Source organism: Colletotrichum orchidophilum (genome assembly GCF_001831195.1).
Source record: "Colletotrichum orchidophilum strain IMI 309357 chromosome Unknown Scaffold_77.1, whole genome shotgun sequence".
NCBI classification, from domain to species: Eukaryota; Fungi; Ascomycota; class Sordariomycetes; order Glomerellales; family Glomerellaceae; genus Colletotrichum; species Colletotrichum orchidophilum.
In genome coordinates this window covers 104,274-116,848 of record NW_019173033.1, presented here as the reverse complement: position 1 = coordinate 116,848, position 12,575 = coordinate 104,274, and the positions used below count along the sequence as shown (strand labels likewise).

Sequence of the window (12,575 nt, the reverse complement as noted above, 5' to 3'; positions counted from 1 at the left end):
CCTTGGGGCGGGATACGCATGCTTGATGAAACGAAAATCCCCTATTCTTTTCCCCCACCCCTTTCTACAGATCCAACAAGTCGTCATCGTCATCGTCCCACCCCTTGCGCCGGCTCACCACAATCTTCTCCTCCTCCTTTGTTCCCGCCACAGCCTCGAGCAGCTCCTTGAGCTGCGCCTCCGTCACCTTGCTGCGCAGCTGCCCGCTCTGCGCGAGCATGATGAGCCTGTTCTCGACGTCCTGCGCGCGCTGCTCCTTGACAAGACGGATGCGGCCCAGACGGTCCGCCGCCTCGGGGTGCAGGATCTGGTTGAGGATCTGCTGGCGGGCTTCCTGTTCTTGTTGTCTGTGGGTTGGGTGCGCGTGCGTGGTTAGCTGGTTGTGGTGGCGATGCGGTATGGCACACTGGTGGTATTGGTAGGTACATGTAGAGGGGGGGGAATCGGGTCGCGACTGGGTTTGGGTATCTAGGTGTTTGGGAAAGGGGTACGAGGAGCGAGGACATACTGGCGCTGTTCTTGCTGCTGCTGCTTGTTTGAGCCGCCGCCGCCGCCGCCGCCGGAGCTGCCTCCCGCCCCGCCTTGCGCCTTGAGCTGCTCGAGGCGAGCCTTGCGGATCTGGCAGATGCTTAGGTTAGTCCCAGGTTGCAAGCTCTCCGTCGTGCAAAAGGATGTGAGTGCGTACTTGATCGAGTTCAGAGTCGTCCATGGTTGTGGGTATCTGGTGTGAGTGTGCGCGGTCGGGAGGTGGTTGTTTGCCAGATCGTGTTTGGTAGGTCGTGTTTGGTCAGGAAAACGCGGGGCTCCATGTGCCTGACGTCCAAGTTTTTGGCGGGGTTGAGCTTTGGGTCTTTTCGCGCCTTACAAATTTCATGACGACGTGGAGCACCATTTTTTGATCGATTAAGCTCGCCTAACAGAGATAACTTCTTCCTCATCTTGACATGGAATTAATCCTTTTGGCCATTGGACAGTGCAATGAAGACTAGTGAAAATGTGTCTAGTTTTGTGCTTGAATATAGTCATACAATGCTAAACCGCCCATCAAATTAAATACACACGAACCAGGTCCTACAGCCAACCACGGTATCATTTACCTCCTTGAGGTCACCTCTAATGGGATGTACGACCGATTCTTCTCTAGTTGCGCCTTGTGCTTCGCTTTGACCATGCCCACAACCATTTCGTTCGCCGGAAGCTTGACGCCGAATCTACGGCCTCTCTCGATGAAGAAGCCGTTCAAATAATCAATATCCGTCAACATGCCACGCTGGATCTGCAACGCCATCTTGCTCGGCGCGGACCCTTTTCCTCTCAGCTTCCCCATAATCTCCTTGCGCATGCCCTCGCCGCGCAGGATGGCCTGCAGCTCTGGCGAGTTTTTGACCTCGGGCATTCGCGCAACCACGTCGGCGATCTCGTTCAGGAGCTGGTTTATGAGCTTGTTGGCCGTCGGGTTGTAGATGAGCTCCTCGTAGCGGTAGTCCAGCATGACGCAGATCGGGTCGCAGACGGCCGAGAACATGAGCGACGGGATCTTGACCTTCATCCAGCTGTCGAGAGCCAGACCCTTGGCCTTGAGGAGGTCGGAAGAGGCAAACTTGTCCATCATACTCTGTGTCCGCAGCCAGGTGTCTGTCGAGAGGTGCTTCGACTTCTTCTTGCCGTAGTAGGGCCGTACGCCGGCGAGAGCGGTCTCGTACCCGGGCGCCATCACCTTGACCGACTTTGCTTTTCGGTCGTACGCCAGGGAATGGGTCATGTGTCCGAGCATAATCGAGGGGCGTTTGTCCTTCTCCGGAAAGACCCGATTGGTGACCGCCTCCGCGACTCCGAGTCCGTCTTGCACGTAGCACACAGCCGTCCGATCGTCGATCCGATGCTTCACCTTCTCGAGCAGCTTAACGGTCTGACTCGGTCTTCCGGCTACCACCAGATTGCTAATATGTGTATCATCATTCTCCCCTTCCTTTGACCTCCCTATCGCGGCATTCGGTTCGAGCCAAGCTCGGGTATTCCTCTTCACGTCGAGATTTCCAGCAACATCCCGATATGGTGTATTCGACGTTAGGTTGAGTGTCTTGACCGAGTCGTAGATACCGTGCAGAGCGTGCGACAGAAACAATGATCGCTCGTCATTTCCTAGAATATGAACCGTACGCGACGAAGGTGGTGGCGGCGAGTTGTGCCCCATCATGACGGCCGGCACGTAGAAACGTGATGTTGAATCCGCCTTGAAGATGGCGTATAGCTCCTTTTCATTTTGCTCCGGCTGCAGGCCCAGCACTCTATTGAACTTTTGCTTCTGTTCTCCCGGCACACCCAGAGTTGCGCCCCCAGGAAGCGTGGCTGCCATCTCCTTGGGTGCCACTCTCCCAGGGGCGATGCCGTGCGGTGGCGGTCCCGCCCCCAAGCCGAGCTTATTCGAGGAATTGACCGAGACATATCTGATGGCTCCCCGGCCCGTAGAAGCGCTACCGTTCCTCCATATCGTATGTGTTTTGGGTATCCGCGCGGAGAGCCGCGGTCTCGGGAGACTCGCCAGAGTGCCTGCCACGATGGGTGAAATTCTCGGGGGGTTCGGCGCAATCACTGCGCAGTGCTCATTAGGGGATAAATGAAGGGCGGTCGTCGGCAAGTGTGACTGTAACAAATCAATGGGAATGTGCTTCGTAATCTGAAGTGTAGGTGAGGGTGTCGAGGATTAGAGGCGTCCGTTTTGTGGTTAATGAGCGTATAGTCTTTGTCGCAAATAAGAGGCGTCGATCGGTGTGGATGACGGGGACATTCATGGTCTCAAAATTTGGCGCGTGGTAGCCGTGGAATCCCGGCCGGCAGGAGACCCACCCAGATGCGCGGCCCCTGCGCCTCGTTAGATGCATGCAAATCCTTCAACGCCCGGATTTTTGAATTTTCAACTCACGTCTCATCGATGAGAGGGACCTAGCTACGAGTCGTCACTTACATCAACGCGTCCATCTCATTATCTCTTTACACCAAGTGACTACTTGCACACTACTCACCGAAAATCTCATTTTTTTTGCGAACACTTGAAATTCCATCATCATGGCGCTAAAGGACATGGCCCCCGATCTGAAGAAGCTTGATTCTCACATCGACTCTCTTGAAGATGCACTCAAGCCCCTGATCGATAACCTTCCCGAGATGGCCAACGAGCTTCCCCTGCTCGACAAGGCCAAGATGTACGCTCTCACTGCCTACGCCATCGAGACTCTTCTCTTTTGTGAGTGCTCCCATGCAACAGACCAAGACCGCCGTCCCCTGGCTAACCACAATGACAGCATCTCTACGTCTGCAAGGCGTCGACGCCAAGGACCACCAGGTCATGACGGAACTCAAGCGCGTGCAGCAGTATTTTGGAAAGATCAAGAGCGTAGAGGAAACACCTGCGCAGCGGACAACGACCGTTAACACAGAGGCCGCGACGCGTATTCTCAAGGCGGACCTTGTAAGTCGCGTTTGCCAGAGAAGAGACGAAAATCCGAGGAAACGAAAATGAGCTGACCATCACCACAGGGAAGTAACGACCAGGCGCTGAGGAAGAGGCTGGAGGAGAAGCTGGCGGAGGAGCGCGCCAAGGCGCTGCTCAACTCGATGCAGAAGACCAAGAGGCCAGCTCCCGAGTCACCGTCCGCCAGCTCCTTTGGCCCGGAGAAGAAGCAGAGAAACTCAAGAAGGAAGAGCTCTGGCAAGAACAAATCTTGAAAGCAGAGTGTCACGAGAACCTTTACGAATGCCCCTTGGCAGATTTTGATGTTCGGCACTAGCAGAGATACTGAGGAAAAGTCGCCGGCCGAGAAAGCCAATTTTTTTCGAGTCAGAAAGACGCTGCAATATTGAGGTTGCGTGTTTTTCTGACATCACGTTGGAAAACAAGCAGCATCGCAGCCGACCTCACTGCCCTGTGGGATGAAACAAGGAGTTAAGTCAAGATTGGCTGAAGATTAACCCAACAGACTAGAATGACAATAGTGTTTCGCGCACTGGGAAAACGGATACCCCCTAGATAGATATGAATACCAAATAATGAACAGATTATCTTCAACAGCTTATCATTTCTAGACGCCTTCAAGTAGGTAGTCTTGAACCTAGGAATTCAGCTTGAATAGGTGCGTGTTATAAAAGGCTTCTTTAGAATTCAAGTGCCCACCATAAGGATAGCGTTCTTCTGATCAGACTGTCGGAAAGACGTCTTTCTCGTTCTGCAAACTCCATCTTGACTTTCTCGAACACGAAATCGGGATATTGCCACTGAAACTGGGCAGCTACTGATCTGCCCCCTTTGATGAATATACCTTCTCCACCAATACCCCCAGGTAATACCCACCTAACCATAAAAGACCCCTTCCCCAATTCCTGACCACGCCCAAATTCACCCTCCCCTGATTGGCCACACCTCGCCACCCACCCCGGCCCGCCGAGCTTTCAACACCCGAGCACCTCTACAACTTTTGTCACCTTAACCCCGGGCGCATAACTTCTGCCGACTTCCCTCCACATCCACGCCGGCATTTCCTTCTCTCCCTCTCTCTCACTCACACACAAAACCACCGCTCTTTCCACCCTCACGAAGTCACGAACACACCTTCACACCACAGTACCCTCTCTCCCGAGTTCCACACACCAAAACTCCCCAAGATGCCTCGTCAACGCTCCGCCGGCCGCCCCAGCGCCCCCTCGCGCCCTACCGTCTCGGCCGCGAGGCCCGCTCCCACCCAGACTCGCCCGGCAACGACCATGGCCGCTCCTCCCCAACAGCACGCCGCTCCCCCGGCCGCGGCTCCCGCTGCTCCCGCCGCCGCCGCCCCCTCGCAGGGCCCCGGTCTCTTTGGCCAGATGGCTAGCACCGCCGCGTACGTCTGACATCCATCCCATATCCCCCAAGAGACACCTTATACCTTGCGCAAGGAAGCATCAAGGCCTTTAGCAATGACAAACCCAAGAGTTCCTTACCATATACAACCAGAAAGCTAACTAAAACTTCCCCACAGCGGTGTCGCAATCGGCTCCTCCATCGGCCACGCCATCGGCGGCATGTTCGGCGGCGGCTCCTCCGCGCCCGCCGAGGCCGCGCCCCAGAACAACTCCCCCGTCGCTGCCTCGGGCGAGTCCCAGACGACGCAGCAATGGGGCAACAACTGCGCCGGCGCCACCCAGCAGTTCACAAAGTGCATGGACGAGCACAGCGGCAACATGCAGATCTGCAACTGGTACCTCGAGCAGCTCAAGGCCTGCCAAGCCGCGGCTAGCCAGTACTAGAGAAAGAAGAAGAAGAAGAAGAAGAAACGCTCTTGTTTTATTTTCTCTCTCGCGCGTCTGAGAGGGAAGTATAGCTACTGCGTATGTCGAAAAAGCTCAATCCCGGCTGAAGGGCCAGCCGGGTGGTTGTTATATGTAACTTAATAGTCAAAAAACGGGAATGGGAGGAAGAAAAACAAACAGACCAGGGCCTTGGAGCTTTCGCGGAAAATTCATACAGCATTTGCATTGGTGGAAGCATCGAAGATGGGCCATTGAGAAAGACTACGTCTCCCAACAGTGTACAATACATGACATTCCCACTCGTTAACCACTTTGCGCCTCGTCTAATGGATGCGATGTGAAAAAAATGTCGGCCCTGTGGCCCCCTATTCGTCCTTCTTCTCATCCGGCCGCGGCTCAAAGTTCAGCTACAAAATAATCAGCTTCACAAAATCGACATCGTCCACACACACCCCTGTTTCCGGTGTAAGATGGACAGGAAAACGTACCGAGTTGCCATTATACAACTGATGATCACCCCTCTGATCATCCGGGTTCGCAAACTGCGAAAACTTACCCTTCCGCTGCTCCCTGACCGTGACGGGCTCCGCGCCCTGCTCCTCGGCCGCCTCCTGCCTCGCTCCAAGACCGGAGAACACGCCAGAGACGAGGCCCCACAGCCACTGCAGGAACGTCAACGGCAGCAAAAGGAACGTCAAGGCCGCGCTCCCAAATGATGACGACCCCTCGTACGCGCCGACATGTGCGCCGACCGGCGCCAGCACGAGCGTTGAAGACGGCGAAAGACCCAGCTCCGCGAGGCTCTTGCCCTCCTCCGTGTCGTCGATAAGCCTGCTCGGCCGCGGCGCTAGAACAACCTTGAACCGGAACGGCTCCCCGCTGCCCCCGTCCGTCCTCTCGCTCTCGATCCACTTGCGCACCTCGCCGCCGAGAGTCTTGCCGCTAGGGAACCGCGAGCGGATCGTGCACCCGTCCAGCAGACGGACCTGCAGCGCCGTCATGCCGCTCGCGGAAGAGCTCGACGGGGCCAGGGAACTCGACTCCGACCTCGTCAACGCGGCCGCGACCTCCCCGAGTTTGGGCGAAGAAGCCTGCTCCCTCAGCGCAGCGCGCTCAGCGGCTTTAGCCCTCCTCTCGGCGCGGTCGTCCTCAATCTTCCTGAGGATGCGTGCCTTTTCGTCAGCGGCCTCCTGGCGCGCTTTCTTGAGCGCCTCCTTGTGGCTGCGCGTCTGCTCGGCCTGCTTGGAGCTGTCGCTCTCTGCCTTCTCCGCCGCGGCCGCGCGAGCAGCCTTTGCCTTCTTTTCGGATTCGAGGCGCTGAGCCTCCAGGCGCGCGCCGCGTTCTGCGAGGACTGCGCGCAGGGTCGCGGCGTTGTCTTCCTCCTGGGTCGGCGTTGCGGGACCGCGCGGGCTGGAAGAGGGGGAGGTGCCGGGCCTGGCAGGTTGAGTTTCCGTGTTGACGGGAGCGGCTGCGGCGCGGGGAGGGTTGTACGGGGTCTCGTCGTACAGGTTGTCGGTGGGCTGGGCAGCCGGTGCGGGAGGTGTTGCGGGTGTTGGACTTGTTGTAGCTGGTTGACCTTGAGCGCCGCGGAATGCGGTTGTCACTCGTCTGACAAACTCGTCCTTGCTGGTGCCGGCGACGATGTACTCCTTGAGGTCGCCATTTTTGATCACGACTACAGTGGGCGTGTTGGGCAGCGGGAAGATGGCGGCCAGGTAGCCAGCCTCTTCCGATCCCTTCTTCAGGCGCAGTGAGACGGCCTCATCTTGTAGCAACGTCGCAATCTAGGCTACTGGTCAGATGTGAGCCATTTCGTCATGGGTAGCTCAGAAACTCACCGAGCTCTCCTTCAGATACTCGGTCTCCCACGTCTGGCTTTCAGCTTCCTCATCTACATGGCATCAGTGGAAGGCTCAAGCAAAGCTGATGTGGGAGATGTAAGCTTACCCGTGACGAAGCAGAAGACGCATTTGCTCTGCTGCAGCGCAGTAGCAATGCCTTCGTGTAGACTTCCCGTGAAAAACATTATGTCTTGATCAGGTGTTTGTAAACCGCACTGCAAGTTGAGCCTGGAAGTCTGTGACTTTGAGGTTGACTGCTGCTCTGAGAAGATGAGGGATGCGGACGCTGTGGAGCTCGATTTACGTCGGCGCTGAATCTGGATCTGAAAAGGATCCACCAAAGCTTTTGAGGTGTCAAAAAGTAGATTTTTCGTGGTTCCGTCACGACTACAACTTGGTTCTCACTGGAGCACTATCCTGTCGTTTGATGAGTATCCAAGAGCTCAAAGGTGACGAGGAAACAGGTGTCGTCGTGTCGCTACGAACGGCGCCAGGGGACCTTGCCTTAGTCGGGTGTCCACCATGTATCCCTCCCTTCCGGGGCGAACATTGAGCCACCCAATTGGTGCCGCCCCCACATTTTGACGCCCCTCTCGACCGCGTGCTTCTGCAGCTCTGGGCGGCTGGGCCACTGAGTGGTGAGGTACCTTACGATTAGCTCCCAGCTCATCCGTGCAGCGCGCCGGCGCCCAGGTACCCTAGGTAGAAAGATACGGCAGGCCGGACCCCAAAAACCCGAAATATCCTGACCTCACCACCCGGCAAGCTCACTCTCTCTCCCACCCGCATCACCACCGGAAACCACCGCCAACAAGCCGGCGCCCAAACTCACAATGCCGCCCCCGCTACCACGAGCGCTCTTCCGGGCCCCGGGCCCCGCGACACAAACCTGCCTAAAGTCAATCATCCACCCAAGAACATTCCCTCATCCCAGACTATCCCCAGCAGCAGCATCATCAACACCCTCACCAACCGCCCGCAATGCAACCCGCAAATTCCACACCACTCGCCGCCACCGCGCCTCCGAACCAGCCCCAGACTTCGTCTCCATAGTCGACAACCCCCCCGAGCTCGTCCGCGCAGGCCGCCGCCACGGACCAGGCCTCATCATCCTCGCCCTGATCCCCATCACAGCCTTCGTCCTCGGCACCTGGCAAGTCAAGCGCCTCGGCTGGAAAACAGACCTCATCGCCAAATTCGAAGACCGCCTCGTCCGCGACCCCCTCCCCCTCCCGCCCAAAATCGACCCGGACGCCGTCGCCGACTTTGACTACCGCCGCGTCTACGCCACGGGCCACTTCCGCCACGACAAAGAGATGCTCATCGGCCCGCGCATGTGGGAGGGCGAGCAGGGGTACATGGTCGTGACGCCGCTCGAAAGGGAGGGCGAGGGCACGACGGTGCTGGTGAACCGCGGGTGGATCAGCAAGGACATGGCGGACCAGCGGAGGCGGCCCCACGCGCTGCCACGGGGGGAGGTCACGGTCGAGGGACTGCTGCGGGAGCCGTGGAAGAAGAACATGTTCACGCCCGACAACAGGCCGGACCGCTGGGAGTTTTTCTTCCCCGACGTGCACCAGATGGCGCAGCTGACGGGGAGTCAGCCCGTTTGGATTGAGGCTACTATAGGTACGTCGTGGCCCTAAATCCCTTTCTTTTGGAGATTCCCCTGCGGTCTTGTAGGGCTTGCTATGAGATACAAGCTGATACTGACTTTCGTTGCAGAGCACGAGTTCTTCCGCATCGTGGACCTCAAGTCCAAGGGCATCCCTATTGGAAGAGCCGCAGAGGTGAATCTGCGGAATAACCATGCCCAGTATATCTTCACATGGTAAAGCCAACACCTAATTCCTTCGCTATTCATTCCCCCATGGCCCCTCCGCCACAGCCAGTACTGATATCCTTGAATAGGTATGGTCTCGCATTCGCCACTTCAATCATGTTGTGGATGGTCGTCAAAAAGCCCCCATCCGACATCTCGCGAAAGGTGCGCATGAATAAGCATTGGTAATGATGTCACCTTTGGTTTTTCCTTTGAGGAGAAATCGGAAAAGATTTCATCGTAGTGGGAGGAGGTCGGACTCTTCAAGTCACTTCCTACTGTCCGCCGTCAGTTACGCGACGGCGCTTCTTCTTTGGCTCCGCCGGTGGTAGCGGCTTGGGCATCCTCAACTCCTGCAGCAACTCCCTGGGTAGATGTCTGTGTGCCAGGGAAAAGGGGGTGGTCGTCGAGCTGGTCTGGCGTTGTCTGTAGGAATATTAGACACCATTGTATTTGTACAAAACAAAAGATCCGTGGGTATGAAGAGGGATAGCAGTAGCAAATTGTCGATACCCCCAAATTGGAGCTTGCCAACTTCAGAACAGTGAAAGCATCCCGACACGTACCTTCGCATGAGGGTGAGCATGTCGCTCTCGTCAATGGTCTTGCGCTTGGCATGCTTCGCGTACGCAGATAAATCGTCGCCCAGCTGCTCAAAGAACCAATCTGACGCCCTCTGTATCTCGGCCAGCGCGTCCGGGCTAATCTTGGTCTTGCTGATGCCGCTCGATTTCGCAAAGGTATTCGCCAGCCGCTTCACCACCGCTGGTGGCAGAGACGGATACTCCACGTTGTACTTTGACAGCTTCACGCCGCGCTTCGTCTTGCGCAGCCTCTGCTCGACCTGAACGACGCTCACCTCCGTCTCTCCGTCTAGCTCTTCTTCCGCGGCCTCGGTGGGCTCGATCGGCGTTGAGCTGCGCATGTCGTAGTATGAATTTCCGAAACCGAGGTCCTCGTCCATGGGAGGCGCCGCCGGTTCGTCGTCCACCGGCGCGATGTTGAGCGACGGCTGTTCGTCTGTAATCTCGGGCAGAGGTCGCGCCGGTGAACTCTGCCCGTCTACCGCCATCATGAACGTCGTCTGGTTGTCCGCGTCGATGGGCACTTCGAACCCAAAGTCGCTGTCCCGCGCAGAAGCCAGCGTCTCACGCCTTAGGTCCTCGTCCTCAACTCTGTGTTCCATCAATTAGCAAGATCTCCCCTATCGCCAGCGTAGAAATCATAGGAGCGACTCACCTGTCCAAAGTCTCCTCCGGCTCCCTCCCCTCCTCGTCCAACGCTCCGACCTCAAACGCAGGAAAGAACCCCTCCCCGCGGTCATCATCATCGTCAAGGTCCTCGTAATTCCTATACTCACTCAAACGCGCGCTGCCCATGGACATTCGCGACGGCTGGTCCACGTATGCCCGACGAGGGAACTCAATCGTCGCATTCTCATCAATCTGCGATAACTCAGGCGCCACAAGCTCATCCTCGTCGTCATCCTCAACATCCAACGGTAGCGACAGCCTCGGCCGATCGATGGGAAGCTCGTCATCGTCGTCGTCGTCATCGTACACTGTGCCCCTCCTGTCGCCAATCGTCCGTATCGGCAAGCTCGCGCTCGGCGCCGTCACCGCCCTCGAACCCACGTCGCTGGGCGAAGAGGACGACGAGATGGGTTGCGTAGTATGCTTGACGACCCGGCTCAGACCCCGCAGCACGTCATGCAGTGACTCCCTCCGCGGTCGGAAGCTTTCACGGCGCTTGTTCCCGCCTGGCGTAAGGGCCGCGGCGCGACGCTGGTCGATTGTGCGGTAGGCTGCGCGCGCGTGCGGCGTCGCGGCGAGAGAGCGGCGGCCCGAGGCGGAGAGGCCGCGGTAGCCTGAGCTGCGCAGGGAGGAGCGGAGGGGGTTGTTGTTGGAGGGTGTGCGTGGTAGGAGAGACGCACGGCTGGAGGGGGGATCGAGGCTGAGGGCGCGGCGGTTCGGGGTGACGGTGTCGAGGGCGGAAGAGAAGAGGGGATCGTCGTCATCTGCGCCGGCCGCGGCGGTGAGGCGTGCGTTGAGGGGCGTGGTGAATGTTGGTGAAGAGGACATGTCTGGTTTGTTTGCGACGGGGTCGCTGGACGCCGGTGAGGTGTCGCTGTTGGTGTTGTCAGGGAGCGTTGGGTGTCGGGATGAAAGGGACGCAGCCGTCCAGCCGCAAGACAATGAGATTGCTGAACCTGCTTCCCAGTGAGCCGGCGCTGATCTCTCGCAAAAGGCGATCGGGAGCGAGCACGGGTGGTGTGGAGTTTGTCAACGGTACTCTGTGGTGGGCGCGGCGTCAAGGTACCCCCGCCGTCTCGGAGCTTTGTACCTTGGGAAGACGCGACTCTCGACGCGCCTGCCATGGTGCAGCGGATGTCATCAATGGGTAATTTGACGCACAGACCATTTTCAGATGTCCGATATTTCGGCCCCACTCACCGGTTCTGGGACGGGACGCGGCTTGAATTGCACCGTACTATTCGCCGAAAAGATCCCCGGTGCTTTGATGGATTTTAGCCCTCACTGAATAAACTCTTGAGTTAGACACATCATGGATCGCATGGACCACAATCAAGGAGTTCATCACTCGCTCGTAGGTCATACAATGAGCGAGGGAAATCGCAGTAATTGTTCTACTTTATTCATTAATTCGCTTCCCTTCTCTGCTCAGCTTTATGTCCCTTGCCCTTTCCTAGGCAAGTAAGTGGAGGATGGTCTCCTTGCTGTATACTAATAAGGCACCATTTTATTAAGACAACACAAGTTCAAGTTAAACCGAATTCCAATGCTCATCTCGAGTTAGGCCAGCAAAGTAAAACCTCAGTACCAAGAAGACAAGGGCCATAGTGGCACAGTCAGAAAAGATGGGCACGCTGTAACAATACAACAACATGACATGAAGTTTATCTATATCCCTATCTTTTTAACGTGAGAGGGCGCGTTAGATAGTGCAAAAGGCTTCTACCACTATAAATCTAGTAACGAACGCACTCAAACTAAGAACACGATAGGTATGAAGTTTACGTTCTAGGCAACGAGGTGAATGCTCGCGGGCTTGTCTTAAGATGCTGAGACGCTGCATATGTTCTACGCAAGCTGGGTGTGAGTCCCAATATCTCATGAGAACATAATCGTCCTCACGCTATATCAACATCTTTACATCTTAACTTGCGCTCGCTAGCCACTAGTAGGTGTGGCTGGATTATTCGTTCTAGAATAGAATCACGAAAGCGCAGCACGCTAGACCTAGACGGATATGTATTGGGAACTGCTCCGTTAATAGAGTTGTTGCATAGAAACTACTAGTCCTCTTCTCAGCGCAACAGAACGTAGATTTAGGTAGTATGAGAGATTCCAACAAAACGACTAGCCAAAAAGGTGAGGGGTGCCGTTATCGTCCTTGGCCATGTTGCATAGCATGTAGAGTTGGATTGGGCAGCCGGGATGGATGTGAGGCATGGACTACTACGAGCCAGTGCGAAGCATCTCTCAGCTTCTGTGATATGTGACGCTAATAACGCTGTTTGATGATCGTCCCGCGGCTGTTCAGGGCGTGGTTGGACTAGGCCTCTGTAGATCCGTCCACCAGTGGGCAATGCCCAACCGCTGTATCGT

General features: G+C 56.5%; 6 protein-coding genes across 6 annotated transcripts; 3 read left to right on the top strand and 3 right to left on the bottom strand.

The window, feature by feature from the left end:
* Positions 1 to 64: 64 nt before the first annotated feature.
* Positions 65 to 2,677, bottom strand: CORC01_08841 (uncharacterized protein; the record flags this gene model as incomplete). Its single annotated transcript, XM_022620471.1, has 3 exons — positions 65 to 347; positions 509 to 721; positions 1,098 to 2,677. Coding segments are annotated over 3 exons (2,076 nt in total), but the record flags the coding sequence as incomplete, so codon positions are not given.
* Positions 2,678 to 3,066: 389 nt separating this feature from the next.
* CORC01_08840 (Sas10/Utp3/C1D family protein) lies at positions 3,067 to 3,726 on the top strand (the record flags this gene model as incomplete). Its single annotated transcript, XM_022620470.1, has 3 exons — positions 3,067 to 3,244; positions 3,303 to 3,469; positions 3,538 to 3,726. The coding sequence occupies 3 exons, from the start codon at positions 3,067 to 3,069 to the stop codon at positions 3,724 to 3,726; spliced, it is 534 nt and encodes a 177-aa protein (XP_022473004.1).
* A 933-nt stretch (positions 3,727 to 4,659) lies between these two features.
* CORC01_08839 (CHCH domain-containing protein) lies at positions 4,660 to 5,280 on the top strand (the record flags this gene model as incomplete). The annotated part of the gene is made up of 2 exons (XM_022620469.1): positions 4,660 to 4,874; positions 5,013 to 5,280. 2 exons carry the CDS (start codon positions 4,660 to 4,662, stop codon positions 5,278 to 5,280), a joined length of 483 nt encoding a protein of 160 aa, XP_022473003.1.
* Positions 5,281 to 5,648: 368 nt separating this feature from the next.
* On the bottom strand, positions 5,649 to 7,309 carry CORC01_08838 (UBX domain-containing protein; the record flags this gene model as incomplete). The annotated part of the gene is made up of 4 exons (XM_022620468.1): positions 5,649 to 5,690; positions 5,772 to 7,067; positions 7,122 to 7,174; positions 7,231 to 7,309. The coding sequence occupies 4 exons, from the start codon at positions 7,307 to 7,309 to the stop codon at positions 5,649 to 5,651; spliced, it is 1,470 nt and encodes a 489-aa protein (XP_022473002.1).
* A 648-nt stretch (positions 7,310 to 7,957) lies between these two features.
* CORC01_08837 (SURF1 family protein) lies at positions 7,958 to 9,135 on the top strand (the record flags this gene model as incomplete). The annotated part of the gene is made up of 3 exons (XM_022620467.1): positions 7,958 to 8,753; positions 8,850 to 8,955; positions 9,036 to 9,135. 3 exons carry the CDS (start codon positions 7,958 to 7,960, stop codon positions 9,133 to 9,135), a joined length of 1,002 nt encoding a protein of 333 aa, XP_022473001.1.
* An 86-nt stretch (positions 9,136 to 9,221) lies between these two features.
* On the bottom strand, positions 9,222 to 11,027 carry CORC01_08836 (uncharacterized protein; the record flags this gene model as incomplete). Its single annotated transcript, XM_022620466.1, has 3 exons — positions 9,222 to 9,372; positions 9,507 to 10,121; positions 10,186 to 11,027. 3 exons carry the CDS (start codon positions 11,025 to 11,027, stop codon positions 9,222 to 9,224), a joined length of 1,608 nt encoding a protein of 535 aa, XP_022473000.1.
* Between the last annotated feature and the right edge of the window lie 1,548 nt (positions 11,028 to 12,575).